Source organism: Xenopus tropicalis, chromosome 8, assembly GCF_000004195.4.
Source record: "Xenopus tropicalis strain Nigerian chromosome 8, UCB_Xtro_10.0, whole genome shotgun sequence".
NCBI classification, from domain to species: domain Eukaryota; kingdom Metazoa; phylum Chordata; class Amphibia; order Anura; family Pipidae; genus Xenopus; species Xenopus tropicalis.
Window position 1 is genome coordinate 122594260 of NC_030684.2, and position 26322 is coordinate 122620581.

The 26322-nt window shown below is 40.3% G+C and overlaps 1 protein-coding gene across 1 annotated transcript in view; it reads left to right on the forward strand.

Moving 5' to 3' along the window:
• The window catches only part of LOC101733357 (deleted in malignant brain tumors 1 protein), a 79284-nt gene that overhangs the window by 41968 nt on the left and 10994 nt on the right, over positions 1-26322 (forward strand). Inside the window, exons 18-22 of the mRNA XM_031891743.1 lie at positions 8700-8919; positions 17956-18270; positions 18868-19182; positions 23012-23326; positions 25256-25570. Of these exons, the coding sequence (XP_031747603.1) occupies positions 8700-8919; positions 17956-18270; positions 18868-19182; positions 23012-23326; positions 25256-25570 (1480 nt within the window). The remainder of the gene's footprint in view (positions 1-8699; positions 8920-17955; positions 18271-18867; positions 19183-23011; positions 23327-25255; positions 25571-26322) is intronic.

Consider the following 26322-nt stretch of genomic DNA (forward strand, 5'->3'; position numbering starts at 1 on the left):
CACAAAGCATTGGACTTAAACAGCAAGTGGGGGAAGAATATTTAAGTCACATTTGAGGATAAATTTATTTAAAAAAAAAAAAAAAAGGATTTGGCGGGAATAAAGAAAGTTTAAGATGATGATTATAATGAATAACAACTCATATGATGTGAAGGACATCTGGTTTGGCACCTGAGAAGATGGAAGGTCATATCTACAGTTTCTCAGGTCTAGAATTGGCATAAAAGAATCCTCACTGATTTACTCTGGCTAGGGTGGGGAAGATCCAGAGAGTTATATTTGTGGTTTTAAGAGGCTCTAAGCAGCCCAGCCAGGTTGCTTAGGGGCTCTAAGAGTTTTCTAAAAACTAACCAAGCTTTGGTGAATCTCCATAATAACTTTGTTGTATCCAGCCAACCTAAAATCTTCTTACTCTCAGGGACCAGAATGTTCAATGATCCCAAAGAGGCGCCTACCTTTATAGATTATCTGGGAAAACAGGAAGCAATTTAAACCTCTTCAGTTGACAACAGCGATAAAAAAGCAACTCTCACCCTAAAGGTCAGGGGGGCAAAAAACAAGAATGACCCCTTCAACCTAAAAGTTATAAAGGTCTTAATTTGTCTAGATCAAGATCTAGAGCTTCCCAACCTCCAAGGAAGACAAATCTTTCCCAATCCACTGAAGTTTTCTACTAAATATGTTGAACTGTTACAATGCAAATCACTTATATTGCAATCATTCTCCCAGCATGTAATAGTACATTATTACATGTATCAAAGTTTCCCATTTTTGGGGCTCATTGTTTACTGTACCATGACTATGAGTAAAAATGACATCAACATTTGCCTTGCTGTATTCTTTGTTTTTTACTTTCCTCCATTTTGGAGTGTTTTTTTTCTTATAGCTCTTGATTCAATAGACTCCTGTGTTGCTAATGAACCAAGCCACAGCATACAGTATAACGTTTTGCTAACAGTAATAAATGTAGCTTATCTGATACATCATAGCTTTTCAGAATACAGGAAAACCACCTACCCTTGGTCTATCTGTAAAATCTGATCCAACATTTAACAACAACATAACCTGCTGACAAAAAAATATAATCTATAATAACAGTAAAAATCTGAAAAACGTTATAAAGTATTGGAATGATTTGATTTGAATGAATGATTTTCTTTATAGAAGTGTAAAGGACACTTAAAAAAAATATAAAAAAATATCCTGCCCCCTTATCCTGACATTGGCTGTGGACTGTATAGTAACAATCTTTATTAGAGAGATCCAGTTAATAGAGATTTGCTCTACTGTGGGTGTAACAATGAATAATTGTATTTTAAAGATATTTCCTAGGTCATAGTACAAATATGAGGCATATGGTCTCATATAAGGTGTGAAGGGATTGTTATAATCAGATAGTATCTAAGGATGCCATTTTGGGATTGGGAAGCTCAGTTCAGTATTATCTTGAACCCATAGTTGATGTGAACACAGTTGGGAAATATACCCCTATATTTATATAAGCAAACTATATAAGGCTTTTGTTGAAAAATGCATTTTGCTTACTATTTTAGTTAAAAAAAACCCTGTTTTTTTATCATAAAGCAATTTGGCCAAAATTGTATTGTTTTACCCCTATAACCTCTCACCAGTATCAGGAGAGTTAATTTATAGAGACATAATATCTCAGTATAAACACGCCTCTCTTTTACCTCAACTAAGTTGTAGAGGAAAAGGAGGGACTTGTTGTCAGGCTTAAAGAAAAGGAGGGGTTTGTTAGACAGGAAGTTTAAGGGCTATGTTACAGACTCAAGTCTCCCCTGTTTGAATGGGGAAAAGCTTTACACTGTAACCAGCAATGGTTATGAAGACATTTTGAAAAATATAAATTAAGGGGAACTCTTGAACTACTGCCGCCTTCCCTGCTGGTAATTCCAGGGATCACTACATATGTTTTACAGAAGAGCATATGGTTCCAGCATACGCTACAGTACCCCGTATTTCCATTCGTGGGGACTTTAACCAACACCATATTGTGAGAGTGATAATGATTCCTAATGAGACCTTATTTTACCATGAAGTGGAAATTAAGTTTAACAAAATCCAGGATGGGATTATTATCACTCTCATGACATAGGGTTGGCCGACATCTCTGCATTCATAAAAGCTGTCACTAGAAACAGATTTATTTTTAGGACTGTTGGCAACCTGTACTGATCCCCTGCATCCTTTGGAACAGAAAGATACTGGAAACAGGGACTGCTTTGGTACTTTTCTAAATGGTAAAGCCCAGCCCAAGCAGCCTGCGTCTGTTGTACAATGGTACGGTCAGGAAACCCCACAAAACCCAAAGCAAAATTCCCAAAGTTTCAATCCCTACAACATGGTGCACATAACATTAAATCCCCTCATTTCCCCCAACCAAAACTTATGAAACAGCCCCACACAATACAGAAACCCCCAATATACCTATCACTGTAATCTGTTCCTTTAAAAATTATGAATAAATACCATCCAGCTGCAAAACAGTTCTTCTCTTTCTGCATCATTTGAAAGTTGTCTGTAAATTCGCTACTGCGGGTATGTGTTAACACTGGGCAAATATATGGTACCAGATATTACAATTAATGGCAATTATCTATGGAACACCATTGTGGTGAATGAGCCACAACAGCTACAGTATATTCATTATGGCCAGCATCTTTCTTAGTTCAGCTGAAGTTTCTATTTCCACGTTTCCTACCTTTTGATCACTCCCCAGTTGCTCGACATGCATGTGAGATTACAATTGTGCATACAGCAGATGGTAATCCAGACAATGGGCACAAAAAATGAACAACATATGAACAAATATGTCCCCCACCAACACATCAGTCTACTGGCTTATTCCTTTACCAGTTTCTGCCCTTTTTTACCAACAACTCCACCAGAGTGAACGGGCCACCCGCCATGCTGGCCACCAAGCATAGCCACTCTCTGATGGGCAAGTAAAAACTGGTAAGCCTCACTCCACACAGCTACCCCTTGGGAACACTACCCAGAGGGGGCTGAATTGTACTGTACAATCTGGGGCAACACAAGCCCCTTCCCACCTGGCTAGCATTCCCTCCCACACTCCTTCCCATAGCTGTGACAAACATCCCCATTACACCTAATTAGGGCGGTGTGTGCCAAACGGTAGAGGCTGTGCCAGTCCCAGACCCCATACTTATACTCTCTCCGTCTGCTGCCCTTTACTCCTCCCCTCTTTCCCAGCACCCAACCCAGCTCTTGTCCTCCCCACCCTTCTGACCTGGTCAAGGCTACCCTTTCTTAAGCTCCTTGTGTTCCAGAGGGGTTCAATCCATGAACTGTGTTTTTCTTAAAAAAGAGAGGTAGCCACCAGATACCTAGTAAGTCTTTTTTGCAAAAAATTTATGGTTGAAAAAAAATGGGAAAGAATGAATGAAATAAGATAAGAAACATATTAGCCCAAACTAATTCCTGATCATTAAAAAAAAATAGCCCTAATGTTTCCTATTTTTCCGTAGACTATAATGAAGTAATTATTTATTTTAATTTATATCAAGTAAAAAATCATAAGCATATGGCCCATTCTGCTGACTTTGCGCCATTTAGAAAATAAACAAACGGCACTGATTTTGCATCCCTTTATAAATGAGCCCCTTATGTCTTTATATTTATATGTAAATTAGTCTTTACTCTTGATCATTTACATTGCTGGTCACTGATTAAAAAGAAGTCAAGAGCACACAATGTTGCTGAGGCAGAGCCAACAGAATACTGACAATATCAAATGACCTTCAATATCAAATACCTAACTACAAGAAATAAGTCATTTTTACAGCTTCCAAGAATGTTTTAACTGAAAAAAAGCATTAAATTGTCTCAGGTGAAAGTGAATCTTTCAAAACGATCTTTATTTAAGCAGATTAAACAAGCAGGATAGCCATTTACATCTCTAACCAATAATCTGCTGGGCCTCTTATGTGAAGATGTAGTATAAACCCTGGCAGAACTTTTTCTCCTCAGTTGGTTAACGTATATATATATATACAGCAACAAAGAGATCCACACTCACAGGACTTATAGAATAAATATGGTGTTTAATGAGACGACTAGCGATTCTGTTATATCACTATCCTTTTTTAAAGTGAAAAGGCTAGTGATATAGCCAAAGCATTAGTTCTCTCATTAAACACCATATTAATTCTAGAAGTACAGAAAAGCCCTGGAGCTATAAGTACAGGGGCTGCATGACAAGGAATCCGAATAACCAGCAGCCAGATTACACTGGTGTAACCCTTTCTTGGCTGTAACCAAGCCAATAGCACGACTAGATAGGTCTAGAGCATGGGGTACACGTGACTCAGTCCTTCAGGATGGGCCTTCGCTATGTGGAAGTAACCAAACGGAGCTAGGGTGTAGTGCAACTACAACTCACTGTAGCTGTGTGCAGTGCAGAATAACAAATGGGCACCAGAAGGTTCTTGCAGTTGAACAGTAGAACTGGTTTATTTTCAGCAACAAGCAACTTGCAGGGTTATGCAATATACTCACACATTAGTTAGCATAGCAGTCTCTGAGGACAGCACAGAGAGGGTGCACACCCGCTCCTCCCATCTCCCCTTGAGCCAGGCAGGATCAGTGCCACCGGATCAGTTGCTCACTCTGTGGAACAGGCAGCTGGATACCACTCTCCTCAGGCCCCACGGCAACTTTGGATCAGGGTTCAATCTACCTGCCTCCTAGGTCTAAACCGTGGCCCTACACTAAGGCAACAGTGCCTGTCTGGAAGGTACTCCCACAGCTACTTTCCTCTGAGCCAAACTGCTCGTGCTCTCTTCCCTCACTATCTCACTTTCCTAGAAAGTGCTCCACAAAACTTGCTCTCTAACTGCTCCTCATTCACGGGGTCCCTGTCCCCGACTTCACCAGAGTGACTGACAACACTCTGGGGCACATGGCTTTACTGGGGGCCTAGTACTTCTGCCTCCAGCACAGTGCTGCTTCCCCTGTGAACACAGGCAGCCAAAGAGACAGACCCACCCCCCTGCTAAACACTATATCAGAGTGCCAAGGGAGGGGTCTCCCTATTAACCAATAATCACACATATGAACTCAAAACTGATACAGGGGTCTTTGCCCAGTAACAGCACAAAACCAGGAAGCTGCAGGGTTTAAAGCCATAGGGACTAGTTAACCCTATGGATCCCTACACTGGTTTATGTTTAGAGATTGGCAGAATCAGGTACAACTGTGATTGGGTGAGAAGGAAAGAGTTAAGGCAGGAGAAGGCTGGGCTGGGGGCGGAGTAAGAGAGGGAAGTGATGTCAGAAGCACTCACTTCCTTATCTTCTGAGCTGGTAGAAACATGAGGCAGAGCTCTCTCTGTAATATAATGTTATTAGTTGCAGTATATACACACACTAACTCCTCACTATACTGCTGGCTTTGGGGGTAGAACTATTTGGGCAGCTGCTTGTAGTCTCTTGCTGTATATTAACAGTTTTACAGCATTGAATCCCTCTGTAGTCACTCAGGCAGCATGGAAATCAGCCTGGGCCCAAAAGTGTATCCTCTGTATTATATAGAAACCCAGGCTGTGACACTGAGCTGCTGCTACTGCAACTCATTACAGTATACAGAGAACTGTAATTAGAGTATACAGAGAGAATTATAGTTGGAGTATACAGAGAGAGTTATAGTTGGAGTATACAGAGAGATATATAGATGGAGTATACAGAGAGAGTTATAGTTGGAGTATACAGAGAGAGTTATAGATGGAGTATACAGAGAGAGTTATAGTTGAAGTATACAGAGAGAGTTATAGTTGGAGTATACAGAGAGAGTTATAGTTGGAGTATACAGAGAGAGTTATAGTTGGAGTATACAGAGAGTTATAGTTGGAGTATACAGAGAGAGCTGTGAGACTCAGTCAGGAATAGGTGCAAAGCTTAAAGGAGAATGCAAGTCAAAATTTAAAAAGCATACTGCCCAATAGTCCTCCTGTTGTTTAGTAAAAACGCCACACTTTTGGCTCACCTAATCACATATTTACTCAGTCACACTTACTTCACATTTTCTAGAACAGGCAGCCATCTCTAAAAAGGTATTCTCCCTTCCTTTCCCTCCTTGCTTCATACTGCACATGTGTTTCATTCCCTCCCCCCCTCCCCTCTGCCAGATCCGCTTCTGATTGGCTGGTGGGCATGTGTAGCTCAGAACAGGAGACAGGATCAAGTTACACACATGCTCAGAGAATAGGAAGGCTGCCGCTGGCACCTACAGGAAGGGGAGAGAGATTTCAGAGATGTCACTGTAGGCTTCACACTGCTGTAGGCTGCCAGCACCATATCTCAGAGAAGCAAGCAGGGATCTGGGAATTTAGATATGCAGGAAGTACTTAAAAAGAATGCCTTTAGACTTACTTTTAATTTATATTAACCTTTCATTGTCCTTTAAAGGAGAAGGAAAGGCTAAGTCACTTGGGGGTGCCAAAATGTTAGGCACCCCCAAGTGACATTAATCGCTTACCTCGTACCCCGGGCTAGTGCCCCTGTTAGGAGAAAACAGCACCAGCCCGGGGTACCTGCAGCGATGCACTTCCTCCTTCCTGCTTCATTTCACTGCGACTAAATGACAGGCGCATGCGCAGTAGAGTGAAAAGCCGACTCCTCTGTTAAAGTTCAGTTTTTTCACTCTACTACGCACGCACACGAAGCAGGAAGCGCTGCAGCTACCCCGGGCTGGTGCTGTTCTCTCCTAACAGGGGCACCAGTCACTTGGGGGTGCATAACATTTTGGCACCCCTAAGTGACTTTGCCTTTCCATCTCCTTTAAATACAGTAACTGGCCTGGCCTTTGCTTTATTATGCCGCCTATTGCATAGTATATCCATAGATAGAATTGCTTGGTCAAGCAGCGCGATTCTGACCTCACATTTTACTGGGTTTATTAAGTCCCTAAATTAATCTGTATAGAGGAATTTGTCCATGCAGAGCTTCTAGGCTAGCTATATATGTATTGGGACATCAATCCTGCTGCCCCTGTTATATCCTATAGAGGCTGCAGACTCCTTTTCATTTGTTCAGTGTGCCTAGGGCAGAAGTAGTTTTACTGTGTTTATATATAGGTATATAGAGGGATTACAGTACAGCTGCCCCTGTTATATCCTATAGAAGCTACAGACGCCTTTTCATTTGTTCAGTGTACCTAGGGCAGAAGTAGTTTTACTGTGTTTATATATAGGTATATAGAGGGATTACAGTACAGCTGCCCCTGTTATATCCTATAGAAGCTACAGACGCCTTTTCATTTGTTCAGTGTACCTAGGGCAGAAGTAGTTTTACTGTGTTTATATATAGGTATATAGAGGGATTACAGTACAGCTGCTCCTGTGAGTGTATCAGGGAGAGCCTGCACACAGTAGCTTCAACTTTATCAGCAGTTGACTTGGTTCATATTCTATTTGGGGCAAATATAGCTTTCTCATTAAAAACAATATTAATTCTATAATATATATATATATATATATATATATATATAAAGCAAGACAGTGAGCCGCACACACAGGGACTTAGTTAGAAGACAAAAAAAATTTTTTATTAATGAAAAAAATCCAATATATACTGTATATATATATATGCATCAGGAGAGAGCCGGCACTCACATCAATCGGGTCACTATAGCCTGGGTGCAGGTCCAAGTGAAGAATTAGATACAGCAGCAAAGAGATCCGCACTCACAGGACTTACAGAATTAATCTGGTGTTTATTGAACACCAGATTAATTCTATAAGTCCTGTGAGTGCGGATCTCTTCGCTGCTGTATATATATACTGTATGTATATATATATATATATATATATAAAGGGGCAGTTCAAGTTAACTTTTGTAAGTTGTATAATTCCTATTCCTAGCAATTTTGCAACTGGTTTTCATTATTTTTCATTATAGTTTTTCAATTATTTGCCTTCCTCTTTCCAGTGGGGATTGATGACCCCGCCTCCAACAGTTTTGCTTGGTAAGGCTACAATATTATTATTACATTTAATTACTTATCTTTCTATTCAGTTATCTCCTATTCACAATCCCATCTCTTGTTCAAACTATTGCCTGGTTGCTAGGGTAAATAAGACCCTAGAACTAGATAGCTGTTGAAATACCAAACTGGAGAGCTGCTGAACAATACACTAAATAACTACAAAAAAACAACAACAAATTGTCTCAGAATAACAATGTCTACACTATACTGAAAGTTAATTCAAAGCTGAACTACTCCTTTAAAGCGGAACCAGATGTCCCTCTGGAAAATACAATTGTTTTCTTACATAATAACATAGAAGAGGAGGTTAAATAAATCAATCAAGTTCACCCTCTTAGCCAAAGTGAAAGCTGCCTAACTGCCAGTTAATCCAGAGGAAGGGAAAATCCTATCTCAAACTTCTCAGTTGGCTCAGGGAGGGGAAAAGTCCTACCTGCCTCCAAAGAGGCCAGTTATACCAGTCCCTGGTTCAGCTTTTCTTCTGTTATTATATTTGTTTGTTGTCTCAGTGCTGCAGAATGCCATTTGCTTTTTATGAGTTATAAATAAAACAAAGCACTGATGATAAAAGATAATTAAGATATAAATACAATGGAAATGTGTATAAAAGGAAAGGGGAGGAAGTGGGATAAATGCTATATTAGGCTTTTCATTAAATGGGGTACACCACATAGAGAAAGCTACGCAGTCATATTGGCCATGAACAGACGTCACTGATAGAGGCCCAACCTTCTGTAAGAAAACCAGCTGTCTCTTTTGTAGAAGGAGACTTAGGTTCTGTCACTGTGAGGATCTCAAACACTTGGCCCCTGCTGCTAGGTGCAAGCATAGAAATGACATGGGGAGGATTATTTTATTTCTCTGCTTCATTAATCCTACTCACTGATGGCCAAGGTAAGTCCCATTTAGCACAGTTCTTGCCTTCATAAAAAGTGTTTTGCATTGTATCCAACTTCTAGACTTTACAGAGGATTCTATAGTACAAAGAACTGTTATATAATATTGACTCATGGGTAAAATCAGCATGTTAAGGTCTTTATAACAACAAGTTAATGGATTACATTAGCATCAATTAGCATGCCCCCCCACTAACTGTGTTACCTGTACAGTTTATATAATAATGCAGTGCTGTGTTAATCCTTCCATAAGGATAAATGTATTATACATTGAATATCTTATTATTTTTGTCTTTATTTTTTTAGTAGTACAGTATGTAAAATTAATATTAAGACCATATATTAGGATATTTCTGTAGCAATGAGATATTAAATTCTCATCAGAAATATCTTTACATTATTGTATGCCTATGCTGATTTAATCTTCATTGATGAATCAAAGAATTTTCAATTTTAAAATCTTAATCTGTAATTCAAATTACATTTACACTTAATTGAATTTGAATGAATTCAATGAATTAAGACACATGCAAAATTTTACATTTACATTTGTAAATTTCACAAAGTGCATATTTATTGGCATATGGTTGTTTTCCCCTAAATGTTTAAAAATTCAACTGTTATATCCGTCTTTCCTCTTTTGTGAATTTCTCTGCATTGCGCTAAAATATTCGCAGATGGCTCGCTAATGAAACAAGCATTGGTGCAAGCATGGTCACTGTGCCCAATCAGTAACATTGCGAATATAAATTCAGAATTTGCAAAAACTGTTTAGCAAATAAATTTTTTCCACCATCAAATTTGCGGCGTAACTTGAACACACAGCATAAGAATAAATATTCTCAATTTGTGATTATGCCATATTATTAAAAACGTACAGTATTTAAAAACTATTTTAATAGGACAATTACAGTGCAAATAAAAGTTTACAATTATGTTTGTCCATTAAATAAACCAATCTTTTACAGCTTTAAATATAAACATGAGCAGCTCAAATATTTTTCACTATGTAAATCATTCTGCGATGCGCAAAGTTTATAAATCACCCCCACTCATTGCAATTTTGGGAACGCATAGTTAGGGTCATTTTACACAATGCATTTTTATTCACATATGTTGTTTTGTGCATGGTTTCCCCTTATTGCTCTGACCATATTTTTTACTAATATATATATATATATATATATATATATATAAACAGAGAGCCGCACACACAAGGACTTAACGATAAAGTGAAAAAATTGTATTAAAAAAAAATCCAACGTACTCTTCCTCAGGGACAAAACAGGTTTGTCCCTGAGGAAGATTACAGTTAGTACTCGAAACGTTGGATTTTTTTTTAATACAATTTTTTCACTTTATCGTTAAGTCCTTGTGTGTGCGGCTCTCTGTTCATATATTGCCTCATTTTAGCCAGCACCCAGGGCATTTGAACTTTTATAGGGTGTGCTCCACTCTTCCTTGTATATATGTGTATACACACACACACTCTCTAGAGGATCTTCAATCATGTTTTATACAAAGAGGCTACAACTCACGGATGTTGGAAGCTTACAAAGAGGAAACCTCCACTCTTTCCCAAACCCTAGTTCTTAAAGCAAGAGACAGATCACAACAGAGAACGGTGGATGAGAGACTTACCTTCACTCCAGACCAGAGACCTCTATTTGATGCTATTTTCTACTACTGGTCGGTCCTTGAGAAGGATTGTACCCTTCCACCTATCTTCAGACATCCCCCACGTATTGCATTCAAAAGAGGGAACAATTTAAGAGATCTATTGTGAAGACTGACCCCAGTCGTTGTTAAATCTTTGACATCTAGTACTTGGCTCCCGTCCACGAGGTTAGGAGATAAATGCCCTAACTGCACTACCTGCAATACACTGATTACCAGACCCTTATTTAACCATCCTCACCAGTACACAGGGGGTTCCAGCTGAGTTCTGGTGTGAGATTATTTAACACAGCAGGCATGACAGAAAATAAATGTTCATACAGCTGATATCCCAAATACAACCAAAAAAATAGCAGTCTTGCTGAACTGAAACTGTCCTTCCCAGGGGACACGCACTGCCACACTTGGGCAGAATAAGCCAATATAGGTAAATGCTAGTGATGAGCGATTTTTTTCGCCAGCCATGGATTCCCAGCTAATTTCCGCATTTCGGCACTGGCAAATTGTTTCATGAAACTTCCGCAAAAATTTGCCGTGGCAAAATTTGTTGATCCAAATTTTTTTGTCAGCAAAAATGTTGCAGTGACAAAAAATATTGCGCAACAAATGCGTTTCACAAATTTTTCGCCGTTTCGCAAATTTTCTTGCCGTTTTGCAAATATTATGGCAAAGCGAAACGGGACAGATTCACTCATTACTAGTAAATGCAAGTTACACTCAGTCTCTTGTAGGATTCCTGTGCTTTCTCAGAAGCAGTTGCACTTCTGTAGCTGGTCCTTACTACTAGGCCATCCTCCTCTGTGGATAAATATTCCTCCGGCTCTCAGAGGTAACTGTACAGTTCCCAACAGGTCCCAAACAGGATAAGTTCCACACTGCAGCTCCAGTGTCTCACCTCTCTCCCAGAACAGAGCAGACACTATCCTTGGAGCCACCTTTTAACTCCAGGTGAGGCTAATCAGCCCTCATAGCTGCACAGACCCTTAATTTCACAGCCTTCTGTGCTGCTTCATAGAGCATTCTGGGAGGGATATACTTTCTTTCTATGATTTTCCCAATCATGCTACAACAGGAAATATCAGTTATCTCTGCTACATGTTGCTATACGTGTCGTTCTCAGTAAAACTTTGTATCTAATAACTTATAATTCGCTAAAATGAGTTAGCGCTCTCAATTCCCACTTTAGCTCAGGGTTCTCAAAACGGGAGGTTGCTGATAATTCATTAGAGGTACAAATCAAAGAGGGGACATCCCCATAAAGGTTCAGATTATTAGGATGATTCTATAAATCCGTTCCATAAAACTTCAGCTTTCAAGCGTGTTCACTCTGAATTCCTAATCAGCTTCAATAGCGGTGCCTGCTTGTGCCACTTCTAGCGTCAACTTGTTTCACACACATGCGCTTCTTCAAAGACAATTCCCCAGAGGGCTCTACTCCCTTTTTATAGCATCCCTGGGGATAGTGGACAATAACCACTACCATTCCTATATGTTGATAATTGGGTGTGTTCCCTCTAATGCTTTAGAATATCTTACCTCTTAACTTAATTAATTACATAGCGTAGCATTAAATAGGTTAAATAAGATTCATCAAATATTAATATTGATTTTAATATATTAAAAAAAAAAGGGAAACGGGGGAAATCACATGGAGAAAGAAGGATTGGGTTTACCAATGTCTTAATGATTTTTATCCCATGGTATCTGTATCTGATCTCTTGATATTTATCTTTCCCATAAGTCCTAAGGAGGTTAATGGGAGTTGTTAATATACAGGCAAAAGGAAAACTCTATTGTTAATTAAAGAAGCATAGACTATACAGAGGGAAAACAGACTGGAGAAATTACATTAATGAATTTACCATGCCATAATCTTACATGTTAATATGAGTTATAAATATAGAGGCAGAGATTACATGAGGGGAAGACAGTGTGGGGAAATTACATTCTCGTATTTGTCGTACCAAAAACTAACACATAGGCGCTAAAACTATAAACTAAAACTAATGAGGATTATTAGTACAGAGGATGGATTCTACTAATCTAATAACTTAAACAGTGTAACCTCTATCTACTTTGTCAATACCAAGTTTTCTACTTAACACGTTCTTAGTGTGTGCTGAGATATGCTATATTTTTGCTATTTTTGTTATTTCTTATTTCCCCCTCGTTGTTTTCCTTTTTCACCTGCTTTACTACTCTTACTCTAACAACGGAAATTTTTCCGCTTTCTTCGTTATTCTGTTACATCCTGTGCTGCAGGCAATGACCTGACTAAAGTATATTTGACCCAGAGCCTACAATTGGAGTAATTTATTTTACATGATAACCTTCTATTTCCCCCCAATGGCCAACTATAAGCACATCCCAGAGCGCTCCCATGACTATATCTTTTCTGTTCGGTTTACAGTAGAGTAATAATGCGAGTCACAGAGATAAACAGTGATCTCACATTAACTCTTGTGGACCCACTATATCCTTAACCCCGTATTTGAGGTGTAGCTGTTTCTACAGCGCTGCCAGTTCTTTTGGGGGGCAGGATAAATACGGAAACTTCTGCTCTCCGGCTTTTAAGAAAATGTATAGCCAATCCAGTACACGGTGACCTGATTGTGATCACTCCTTAAAGGGTGGTCGGGACTCTGAATGCCGTGTCCCCACTGCTCCGGCGACCCCACCAACCAACGCTTCGATGTGAGGTGGTGACTATGGGCACAATACTGTTATGTGGGAATGGTGTCTCTAAGTGGATGGACTTGGCTTTGACACGATCACCCTCCTTGTCCTAATGTATACTTTCCCCCATATCCTGGCTTGCTTGGTAAGGCATGGGAGTTGCAGTTCACCCATACAGGTCGTCTCTGTTTCTCTATTTTACACTTTCTCTTTTTCTTTCAGACTTTTAGCTTTTACTTCATTGTTATTAGTGATCACTTTTCGTTTCTTTGTGGTGTTGTTTAATTTTTATTCATTTGTATATATGTAGACGTTTGGAGGAGTTAACTGGCCACTGACATAGTGACGTCATTAGCCTACTTTTGGTGCCAGATTGGGTTTATCAGGGGATCTTTGTGTGTGTTTATTCACTTTGACAAAGGCTGTGAACCCAGCAGAAACGTTAGATAGACTTTGAAATAAAAAGCTCAATTTTTTTCCCACTAAGTCCCTTGAGTGCGGTATTTCTTTCATGATTCTCTCTCTCTCTCTCTCTCTCTCTCTCTCTCTCTCTCTCTCTCTCTCTCTCTCTCTCTCTCTCTCTCTCTCTCTCTCTCTCTCTCTCTCTCTCTATATATATATATATATATTTATAAATTCTAAATGTATTTAATCTATGCACAAAAAAAGCTGTTGGCCATGGCGGCGTGATTTAAGTGGAAATGTGATTCCTCCCCAGCCACCATCACCAAATCTACAGGGTGTAAACTGCTAAAAGGATACGGTCTGATAAAGCTGTGTATAACTGAGGCTGCAAAGTGATAAATGTCTCACAAAATACTGTCTATTTTGCTACAAATAGTTTAGAAAAGTTTAAAATGTGATTTAATGCAATAAGATGCCGCTCTAGTTTATTCTAAGCCTTCATAACTGAATTTGTTCAGCCGTTTTATAACCCAATTTAAAAGTATAATGCCAAGTGCTGTCCTATGAAATATGGAGAAAGAGAAAGAAAAAACTGGCAAGGGAAACTTGTTATCCAGAAATCTCTGAATTACGGGAAACCCATCACCCATATTTTAAGCAAAATTCTTTTTCCTTTAGCTATTTCCTTTTTTCTCTGTAATAATAAAACAGAACTTTGTACTTGATGATAACTAAGCTGCATATATCCACATTGGTGGCAAAGCAATCCTATTGGCAGGGTCAAACTGGCCCCCTGGGATATAAGGAAAAATCCCAGTGGCCCCCTGACCACTGCACACAGGCAGTCTCACTTCTTGGAATGCACAGCCCATATTTAATTTTTTACAGGAGACAGAGCGAGTCAAGGAAATGGAAGAAATGTTGGAATTCTGTTTGTGCAAGAGTGGATAATGCTTTGAATCTTAATTTTGTGCAGTGATCTTACTGGCATGTCTGGGGTTAATTTATTGTCCATTTTCTGCATCTTACTGGCATATCCATATCTGGGATTAATATGCTCATTACTGATATGTCTGAGGTTAATATGCCCATTGTCCATTTCTTACTAGCATTTGTGGGATTAATATGCTCATTGGCAATTTGCTGAGACAGCCCTGTACGTAGTGGGGTGTGTGGGGCAGCGTTAGCTGTGAGGGGTGTTGGCGGATGTTCTCTTTTTGTGTTTGGTGGACTCCTGGGGTGAGAGTCTCTGGTGGACCCCAAGTGCCCCAGTCTGACACTACCTATTGGTAGCCACTCCAAACAACATAAATATACCTTATTTAGGGTGTAGCAGAGTAAAGGCTAAAGGCTGACCAGCTGGGTGTGATTAGCCTCAGGTAGGTAATCATTTGCCCTTAAACCCTGCCTGGTCAGTCTCATATGGGGGCTCTAAGAGAGAGAGACAGGGGGATTATGAGGGATATAGAGGGGTGAGGGGTATAGAAGCCTATGAAGCTATACACACATTGTTACCTGACAAGGGGTCTGTAAACCTCCTGTATTTTGTGTTCTTGCTGCTGAGATCTATTTTTGTTGTTTTTGACTTGTTTATGAAAGAAGACTGCCTTTGTTTTTCTACCTGCTGCTGCCAGCTGAATAAAATCCATTTTTCTTTTAAAGGACAATGAAAGGTTAATATAAATTAAACGTAAGTCTAAAGGCATTCTTTTTAAGTACTTACTGCATATCTAAATTCCCAGATCCCTGCTTGCTTCTCTGAGATATGGTGCTGGCAGCCTACAGCAGTGTGAAGCCTACAGTGACATCACTGAAATCTCTCTCCCCTTCCTGTAGGTGCCAGCGGCAGCCTTCCTATTCTCTGAGCATGTGTGTAACTTGATCCTGTCTCCTGTTCTGAGCTACACATGCCCACCAGCCAATCAGAAGCGGATCTGGCAGAGGGGAGGGGGGGAGGGAATGAAACACATTATGTGTTGAAGCAAGGAGGGAAAGGAAGGGAGAATACCTTTTTAGAGATGGCTGCCTGTTCTAGAAAATGTGAGTAAGTGTGACTGAGTAAATATTTGATTAGGTGAGCCAAAAGTGTGGTGTTTTTACTAAACAATAGGAGGACTGTTGGGCAGTATGCTTTTTACATTTTGACTTGCATTCTCCTTTAACTTTTTCTTTAATCTGTGGGAACCTGCCATTAGGGATTGTAAGGCAACAAGTATTGCTATAAAATGTCTTATATATGAAGTTAAGAGTTTAGAGATTTTTTAAAATGCAAAATATTACTTTTAATTTTAACATCTAAAGATGAGAGGTCATTTATGACCACAAGATCAGTTGCTTAAAAAATCCCATATCTTGGATCAACATGCTCTCCTTGCATGCTTGTTTTCTATATAGTTGAGCTCGTCGCCGCTGCCTTCCTCCTGCCTCCGTTCTGAACCCAGCGGTAGCTTTAGGCCCAACAGCAGCCTGCACCAATGCGCTAAGAGAATGAGATGCACGTATCACTCTCACACCAGTTGAATTAAAACATTTTCAGAGGAAGCCTTTGTACCAGAACAAAAAACCATCTCATTTCAAGAATGTATAGATAAATATAAAATACCAAGCACACAACTCTTCCAATACCTACAAATAAAACATTTTGATAAAACACAGACAAACCAACCCTTTACCTACTTCAAAAACATTTGCTACAAACAAGCCCAAACAACACATCTAATTTCACTACTATACAACCGCGTAGCGGCAGACACAACAGCCACAAAACAAACATACATGTCTAAATGGGAGGAAGATCTAGCAATCACAATCTCAGAACAAACCTGGTCAAACATATGGACCACAGCTAGCAAAACTTCAATTTGTGCAGTTTCCAGTGAAAGAGCTTACAAAATAATTTTCAGATGGTACTAAACCCCATCCCGCATTAGCAGACTTAGCAATATCCCAGACCTAGCAGCCTGTTTCAGAGGACGTGGAGAACAAGGGTCATTCATACACACATAATGGGCATGCAAAGTAGCCCAGGAATTCTGGCAGAAAGTAGCAACACTGCTCCTCGAGGTGCTTCACTGCACAATAGAACCAACTCCGCAATCATTTCTGCTGGGAATGAAAATGAAAAATGTACAATCCAAACAATCACGCAAACTAGCCACACACATCCTAACAGCAGCAAGATCATTACTGGCAACCAACCGGAAGCAAGCCCACATACCAGGGCTACTAACACTAACCACAAAAATAAATTGGATCAGAGCCATGGAATCAATCAGAGACAGACTTCTGGACAGAAGCTACAAGGGGAACTGGAGTGGTATGCGTGGGCCCAGTACTTGAAGAGCCAACAGACCAAAAACAATGTAAACACTGGATACACCCAATAAAAGTAATCAAGGAGATGACCAACATCACCTATCTTTCCACCTTTACTCCATCTAATATACAAATTCTGGCTGAGAGACAGAGTTCAACAGAAATAAGTAACAATTGCAAAAACAATTGAATGTATACAAAGTTACAGATTCATTATGTATTAAGCCCACATTTTAGGGCTCTGGCACACAGGGAGACACACACTGCGCAGGCGATTTCGGCAAATCGCAGAAAATGCCTCGCGAGGCAACTTACATTTTCGCAATCCGGGGAGATTAGTCGCCCGTGACAAGGGAGATTTGTCGCGGGTAACTAATCTCCCCATGTGCCAGAGCCCTTACTTAAGATGAAAAATAGCTACTCTGAATACTGTTGATATGTTGACTGTCTTTTTCCTTTCTATAAAATCAATAAAATTTAAACGACAAAAACAAACATTTTTAGGGCAGTTGTGTCTGCTCTGCATTGAAGTGAACATAACTATTTAAAATTTGCTCTGCTTTTATTTCCACTGCAGAAATAATGATTGGTAGAACAAACCTCCATTTGTAATAAAAGGCACTAATGGCAACCAATAAGATGCTTGCTCCTGGGCAAACATAGTGCCTTTTACTACATAACCCCATATATGCCTAATCTATAGGTAAGGGGGGTGTTGGCTGCCTTGTTTTAGAAAAATACCTAAAATATGGTTCAGAAAAATGCTTTTCTGTTATCATTATATATGATATATAGGATGAGACTTATTTTACATTTTTATTTTGTTTTAACTTTTGAATCTTTAAGGATTATAACTGTCTATCCTGTAATTGAAGGGTCTAATGTGAAAAAACATGTTAAATAGTAAGACAATAGCAAAAAAAAAACATTTGTAAAAATAATTACATTTTCACTTTCGCAGGAAATGAGACACTGCGACTACAGAATGGTGCCAGTCCCTGTGAGGGCAGAGTAGAGGTCTATCTCCGGGGAGAGTGGGGCACAGTGTGTGATGATTACTGGGATACCGATGCTGCTGATGTGGTTTGCAGACAGTTGGAATGTGGCCGTGCCGTCAGTGCTACTACTGGGGCCCATCATGGTGCAGGTACTGGGAGGATTTGGTTGGATGATGTACGGTGCCGAGGAACTGAATCCTATCTATGGGAATGTGATTCCCCCCCATGGGGAGAACACGACTGTGGTCATGATGAAGATGCAGGAGTAATCTGCTCAGGTACAGTGTTTTCAACAATATTATGAAACATCAGTTTTCTCATTGAGTTAGATCTGCCAGTAAATATGTGTGTCTTAAAGATTGGAGGGATCATTAACGAGTGCTGATACAGTGTAACTTTTTGGAAGTCGCCCAGTCTCTTGTCCACAACACAGCATTTTTCCTTTCATTCCAGTGTAACTGAGGCTGTGAAATTCATGCAGTTGCTCTTGCACTTAGACACAAACCAGATGCAATATGTAAAAATTATCAGTCCCTCAGCCCTGAACATGAGCAGTGAATCAGCAGAAGAGTATATGGGGAATTACTGAGGCACAGATCTTCCCGGCTAAAGGGCTGTGGTTGCCTTGGGCTGGTACAGAAGCACAAACCATAATCTGTAGCATTTCTACCCTACTTCTTTGTTAAGCTCTGGTTCCCCATTAAGACAACGGCAAAACAAAACATCTGTAAAAGTTTTAGTAAAAATGATGACAGGAATAGGATTTATTAAATGCAAGAACCAGGAGCCAGAAAAAGGGGATGCACTTAATTTGTCCAACTGTATTATTAGTATATGCCATTATTATTATTATTAATTTCCCCTTGTCTTTGCAGGATATAACAGGCTGCAACTATGGAATGGCACACGTCCATGTGAAGGCAGAGTAGAGGTCTATCACCAGGAAGAGTGGGGCACAGTGTGCAGCAATAACTGGGATACCAATGATGCTGATGTGGTTTGCAGACAGTTGGGATGTGGCCGTGCCGTCAGTGCTACTACTAACGCCCATCATGGTGCAGGTACTGGGAGGATTTGGTTGGATGATGTACGGTGCAGAGGAAATGAATCCTATCTATGGGAATGTAATTCCCGCCCATGGGGAGAACACAACTGTAATCATGAATGGGATGCAGGAGTAATCTGCTCAGGTACAATATTTTCAAGAACATTATAAAAGATTCAGTATTGTTTCTCCTTGTGAGTTAGAGCTACCAGCAATTATGTGTACTTTAAAGACTGAGGGCCTCATTTACAAGTGGTGATACAGACTGAAAAGTGCAAATTTCAGATGCACCTGCCTTTTTTTTATGCAGCATTTTTCCTATACTTCCAGCATGGCTAATTGATGCTTCCAATGACATTGCGGCCAATGCATCAAAATTCATGCAGTTACTCTTGCACTCAGACACAAATCAGGTGCAATATTGCTAAAGATGTTTAGATTTCAGATTTCCTTTATGGACGGCATCACTTCTAGTGCTCACCATCAAAATAACATCTTAGCCTCAGGTTGCCACATGGCCAAAGTTTACCGATCTGGTCAGTAAAATACCTGTCAGGGCCGGTATTACAAATTTACTGGCAATTTAGTTACCGGAAAATTTGTAATACCCTTAAGATTGGCCGCTGCCCCTTCCCCGATCCACCCCACTCTACCTAGAATGTACCTTATTCCTTTCTGGATGCACTAAATAACCTCCGGCCTTCGCCATATGTTATCACCCCACCCATTTGACATCATCATCCTGCCCCTTTGGGGCCCGCCCCCAGCTGCAGGTACAATATCATCAGAAAGGTCACAACCCTATCTTAGCACAATTCTTTAGATACAAGTATACTGCACCTATAGACGAATGCCACTCTGGGAACCCTGGACCTACCAGCACCTCCGAAGGTGGCCCCTGCATCAGCTGATGCACACAACTCATAAGAGTGTCAGAAAGGACAGAGCAGTAACTATGGGGAGTGTATAGAGTACCTTTTCATGCAAATACCTTTAATGAATAGGAATTTTCCCTCAACTGACTGCAGCACACTTGCACAACCATAACTGCACTAAGCGGTTGTAAATGTTCCCTTGTGTGTCTTTAAATGCTTTATGTATACACCATCCCTTATGCCTAGCACCATATTCAGCCAAATGTAACTAACACACAGCTAATAAATGTAACAGAAAGAGGCAACAATAAAACACGTTTAATAATAGTGTAACTTTTTATGAGATAGTGACATTTTCTACATTTGGTAGGAAAGTATCTATATGCATCTAATAACCAACCTGGTGCTTACATTTATATGATGCCTCCCTGCAGCCTTCTGTTCTTCAGCTGAATCTACTGCACAACTGCACCTGAGAGTACTGTTTCTATTTTTGCTGATGACACAAAATTGTGCAAAACTATAAGTTCCATGCAGGATGCTGCCGCTTTGCAGAGCGATTTGACAAAATTGGGAAACTGGGCAGCAAACTGGAAAATGAGGTTCAATGTTGATAAGTGCAAAGTTATGCATTTTGGTAGAAATAATATAAACGCGAACTATCTACTGAATGGTAGTGTGTTGGGGGTATCCTTAATGGAGAAGGATCTAGGGGTTTTTGTAGATAACAAGTTGTCTAATTCCAGGCAGTGTCATTCTGTGGCTACTAAAGCAAATAAAGTGCTGTCTTGTATAAAAAAGGGCATTGAATTAAGGGACTAAAACAATTTCTTTTGGGCTCCAGTCCTTAAAGGACAAGGAAAGTCAAAATCTATTAAGCACACTATTAAGTAGTACTACTATTGCTGTGTAAAAACGCTATATTCCTTGCTTGCCTAATGAAAGATTTACAGAGATACACCTGCTATATTCTACATACTTGTTTCAGTGAATGGCGCCGCCATCTTTAATAAGGCATGCAGACTCCCTCACTGTCCTTACTGCGCATGCGCCCCCCAACATCCTCCCTGCGCCCCCCCGCATGCTTCTGTGTCTTCCCACCAGCAGCTGCGTCCTTATGTGTATTGAGATATCTGTATCCATAACATACACGCTTGCATCCTCGTCTGCACAACCCGCCGCCCCTCTCTTGTCACACACCACCCGCTCCGGTCCACTCACTTCGTTTTGTCAGTACCCCACCCCCCACTCGCTCGTTCACTCTGTCCGGTCCGCTCCCCCCTTGCCTCTCCCACCACCATCACCCCCCGGCCCTCCCGCCACCGCTGCTCGCTTGCTACGTCCTCTCGGAACTCTCCCCCCATGCCATTCCCCCACCGGCTCAGAGGGTGCTGAATGGAGAGCACGCCTGCTTGTGCGCGCCCACTGCTTATCCACATTGCGCCACCTCTGTTCACAAGTCATCAAGTCTGCGAAGGAGAGAGGCATCATGGGAACTTTATTCACACAGCTCAGTGTTTTTTTGTCCGGTTTGGCTTCAGAACCTGTAAACCATATATATGAGGAGACTTAAGCGCACCTTTGAGACAATGGATGGTAAGCCTGCATCTTGAGATTAACTCTTTTGTAGCCTTTCCTTCTCCTTTAAGAAGGATATTAATGAGCTGGAGAGAGTGCAGAGACTGCAACTAAACTGGTAAAGGGGATGGAAGATTTAAACTATGAGGTGAGACTGTCAGGGTTGGGGTTGTTTTCTCTGGAAAAGAGATGCTTACGAGGGGACATGATTACTGTGTACAAGTACATTAGAGGGGATTATAGGCAGTTGGGGGATGTTCTTTTTTCCCATAAAAACAATCAACACACCAGAGGCCCCCCCTTTAGATCAGAGGAAAGGAGTTTCCATTTGAAGCAGCGTAGGGGGTTCCTCACGGTGAGGGCAGTGAGGTTGGGGAATGCCCTTCCTAGTGATGTGGTAATGGCAGATTCTGTTAATGCCTATAAGAGGGGCCTGGATGAGTTCTTGCACAAGCATAGTATCCAAGGCTATTGTGATACTAATATCTACAGTTAGTACTAGTGGTTGTATATATAGTTTATGTATGTGAGTGTATAGATTGGTAAGTATAGGTTGTTCGTGCTGGGTTTACTTGGAAGGGTTAAACTTGGTGGACTCTGGTCTTTTTTCAACCTTATTTAACTATGTAACTGAAAGCAGTGTCAGACTGGCCCTCTGGGATACCAGGAAAGTGGACCCTTCTGCTTATAACCATTTGGTTAGTCCCTATATCTGTATGGTAAAAAAGAGGCTTCATACATGAAATAATAGATTATAGTGGGAAAAGGAAAGACACTAGAATAACTAGAAAGGTAAGTTTGAGAACAAACTTCGTGTTGGTTTGAAAATGTGAAGTCACTGAATGAAATCTGATCGACAGTTGTTGGTTCCATCCAGTTTTTCTAACCTTGGGCCACAGTTATATAGTAAAAACCACTGTGCAAAGTTTGGGGACCCTGATTTTAATATTGTCTGAATGGCAGCAATTTAAATTTTCCCACTGAAAGTCAATGAGTGACATCTGACACCTTGAATATATAGTCACTCAGTGAATGACTGTGCAAAGTTTGGGAACCCTGGCATTAATAGTGTGAGAATGGCAGCAGCTTATATATAAACCAATGGGCGAGATTGCTTAGAAAAGCACAAGCAACCTGCTTCGCTATAGGGCGAAGAAGTGTGGAGAGTCTGGGAGTTGTACCCCTAAAGCTGTAGGAGGAGTAGCGTTGGGGTGGTGCTAAGAAGAAGAAGAAAAAGCAGAGGAATAAGCTGAAGTGTTAGAACAGTAGGTGGTTTTTCAACCCAACATTATAAATCAAAAATAATTTGAACAATGTTCCATTATCAGTCTCTGTGGGGGTATCACTCATGTTATGTAACTCTTGAGTCTTTCAAGATTTATAAATGTCTGTCCTATAATGGAAACAGCCATAAGGGTTAAATGTGAGCAGTAACAGCACAGGCACGTTATGATAAATTATGACAGAAGTAAGAAAAAAGCCTCTGTTTGTATCTGTTATAGTTTCCCTTGTCTTTCATAGGAAATAAAGAACTGCGACTACAGAATGGCACCAGTCCCTGTGAGGGCAGAGTAGAGGTCTATCTCCGGGGAGAGTGGGGCACAGTGTGCAGCAATAACTGGGATACCAATGATGCTGATGTGGTTTGCAGACAGTTGGGATGTGGCCGTGCCGTCAGTGCTACTACTAACGCCCATCATGGTGCAGGTACTGGGAGGATTTGGTTGGATGATGTACTGTGCCGAGGAACTGAATCCTATCTATGGGAATGTGATTCCCGCCCATGGGGAGAACACGACTGTCTTCATGAATTGGATGCAGGAGTAATCTGCTCAGGTACAGTGTTATGAAACATAAATTTTCCTAAAGATTGGAGGGCTCATTTACAAGTGCTGATACAGTGTGCAAAGTGCAAATATAGGATGAAGTCGCCCAGTCTCTTGTCCACAATACAGCATTTTCCCTTTAATGCTAGTGTAACTGAGGCTGTGAAAGGGCGATACATACAATGCCAATGCATCAAAATTCCTGCAGTTGCTCTTGCACTTACACACAAATCAGATGCAATATGCTAAAAATGTTCATATTTTTTCTGGACGGTGTCACTTCCAGTGATCTGAGCCGATGTTTTAGATGCAAGTGCACTTCAAAGACTGACTAATGATGCGCTGGGAACTCTGGAGCCGCCTTTGGAGGCACTGAGTGTAACTATGGGGAGTGCATAGAGCACCTCTTTCCCTCAACTCACTGCAACTGCACTAAGCGGCTGTAACTGAGCCCTTTGTGTCTTTAAATGCTTTATGTATACACTGTGCCCTATGTCAAGCACCCTCTTCAGCAGAAGCAAACTAATATAAAGAAATAAAACTAATACAGGTATGGGATCCATTATCCAGAAAGCTCTGAATTACAGAAAGCCCATCTCCCATAGACTCCATTTTAATCAAATAATTCTGGGTTTTAAAATTGATTTCCTTTTTCTCTGTAATAATAAAACAGTACCTGTATTTGATTCCAACTAAGATATAATTACCCCTTATTGGAGGCAGAACAGCCCTATTGGGTTTATTTAATGGTTAAATGATTCCCTTTTCTCTGTAATAATAAAACAGTACCTGTACTTGATCCCAACTAAGATATAATTACCCCTTATTGGGGGCAGAACAGCCCTATTGGGTTTATTTCATGGTTAAATGATTCCCTTTTCTCTGTAATAATAAAACAGTACCTGTACTTGATCCCAACTAAGATATAATTACCCCTTATTGGGGGCAGAACAGCCCTATTGGGTTTATTTAATGGTTAAATGATTCCCTTTTCTCTGTAATAATAAAACAGTACCTGTATTTGATTCCAACTAAGATATAATTACCCTTATTGGATTAATTCTATTGTGTTTAATTAATATTTTATTGATTAGTAGCTTTTTAGTAGTAGTAGTATTTTAGTAGTCTTAAGGTATTGAGATCCAAATTACAGAAAGATCCCTTATCCAGAAAACCATTGGTCCTGAGCATTCTGGATAATGGGTCCTATACCTGTACTGATAATTGTAACAGAAAGAGGTAAAAATAAAACACATTTTTATAATATTATAACTCTTTATGCAGAGAAAATGAGTTAAGACATTTTACCTTTAAATTAAAGTGATTTTCTACATTTGGTAGGAAAGTGACTCTATGCCTCTAATACCCAACCTGGTGCTTACATTTATATGCTGCCCTCCTGCTTTCCTGCAGCCTTCTGTTCTTCAGCAGAATCTACTGCACAACTGAAAGATTTCAGGAGATGTGCCCATAAGGGCGCTTCCTTCCATATGTTTTAGCAGCCTGAGCCCATTCAAAGGAGGGAGATATTGCACTTTATAAATAAGTTACCACATCCCGCTACACCTAGCCATAACCTACTGGCATTGCAGAGGAACGTTACTGACCTGTATTGCTCACCAACACAGCTCCTGCCCCAGCTGTCTCAGCAACTCACATGCAGCTTGGCAGTGTCAGACTGGCCCACTGGGATCCCAGCAAAACTCCTAGTGAAGTGTCAATGGGTCCTTCTGCTTCTAACCATTTGGCCTATTTTATGGCAGCCCCTATTTTAGTCCCAGGGGGGTCACTATCTTAGATTTTGTTAGGAGTGTCAGTGACACTGCACATGGGATTTATTAAATGCAAGAACCAGGGACCAGAAAAGGGAGATGCACTTAATTTGTCCAACTGTATTATTTTTATATGCTATTATTATTATTTTCCCTTTTCTTTGCAGGATATAACAGACTGCGACTACGGAATGGCACAAGCCCATGTGAAGGCAGAGTAGAGGTCTATCACCAGGAAGAGTGGGGCACAGTGTGCAGCAATAACTGGGATACCAATGATGCTGATGTGGTTTGCAGACAGTTGGGATGTGGCCGTGCCGTCAGTGCTACTACTAAGGCCCATCATGGTGCAGGTACTGGGAGGATTTGGTTGGATGATGTACGGTGCCGAGGAAATGAATCCTATCTATGGGAATGTGATTCCCGCCCATGGGGAGTACACAACTGTAATCATGTTGAACATGCAGGAGTAATCTGCTCAGGTACAGTATTTTGAAGAATAATGTAAAAAAAAAAAAACAGTATTTTTTCTCCTTGTGAGTTAGATCTACCAGCAAATATATGTATTTTAAAGACTGAGGGCCTTATTTACAAGTGCTGATACAGAGTGAAAAGTGCAAATTTCAGATGCAATTGCCTTGTTTTTTATCCAAATTTGATGCAAATACCTTTAATGAATGGGAATTTTCCCTCAACTGCATTATCTTGTCTTTGTTGGGGGGTATCACTAATTTTATTAAGCATGGCATGATGCTTATTTTAAAATTGTGTTTTTTGTAGGCATGCACTTAACCCAGTTTTTTGAGTTCAGCCAAACCAATCCTGATGGATTCGGCCGAATACCGAGCCGAATCTGAATCCTAATGCACAGTGTGCAACGAATTGTTTTTCCTCTAACAGTTAACCCCTCTGAGTACTAATTAGCATATGCAAATTTATGCTAATTAGGATTCGGTTCGTCCAGGACCGTGGATTCGGCCGAAACCGAACTCTGCCAAAAAAGGCAGAATCTTGGCCGAATACCGAACCGAATCCTGGATTCGGTGCATCCCTAGTTTTTTGTATTGTTTGAGTCTTTTAAGAGATATAAATGTCTGTCCTATAATGGAAACAGCCATAAGGGATAAACGTGAGCAGTAACAGCACAGGCTAAATTATTTTTTAATTATGTGAATAGTAAAAAAATGAAGCAAGAAGGGGTGGGAACTTTATTATCACGGGGGGTAAGTTGGTT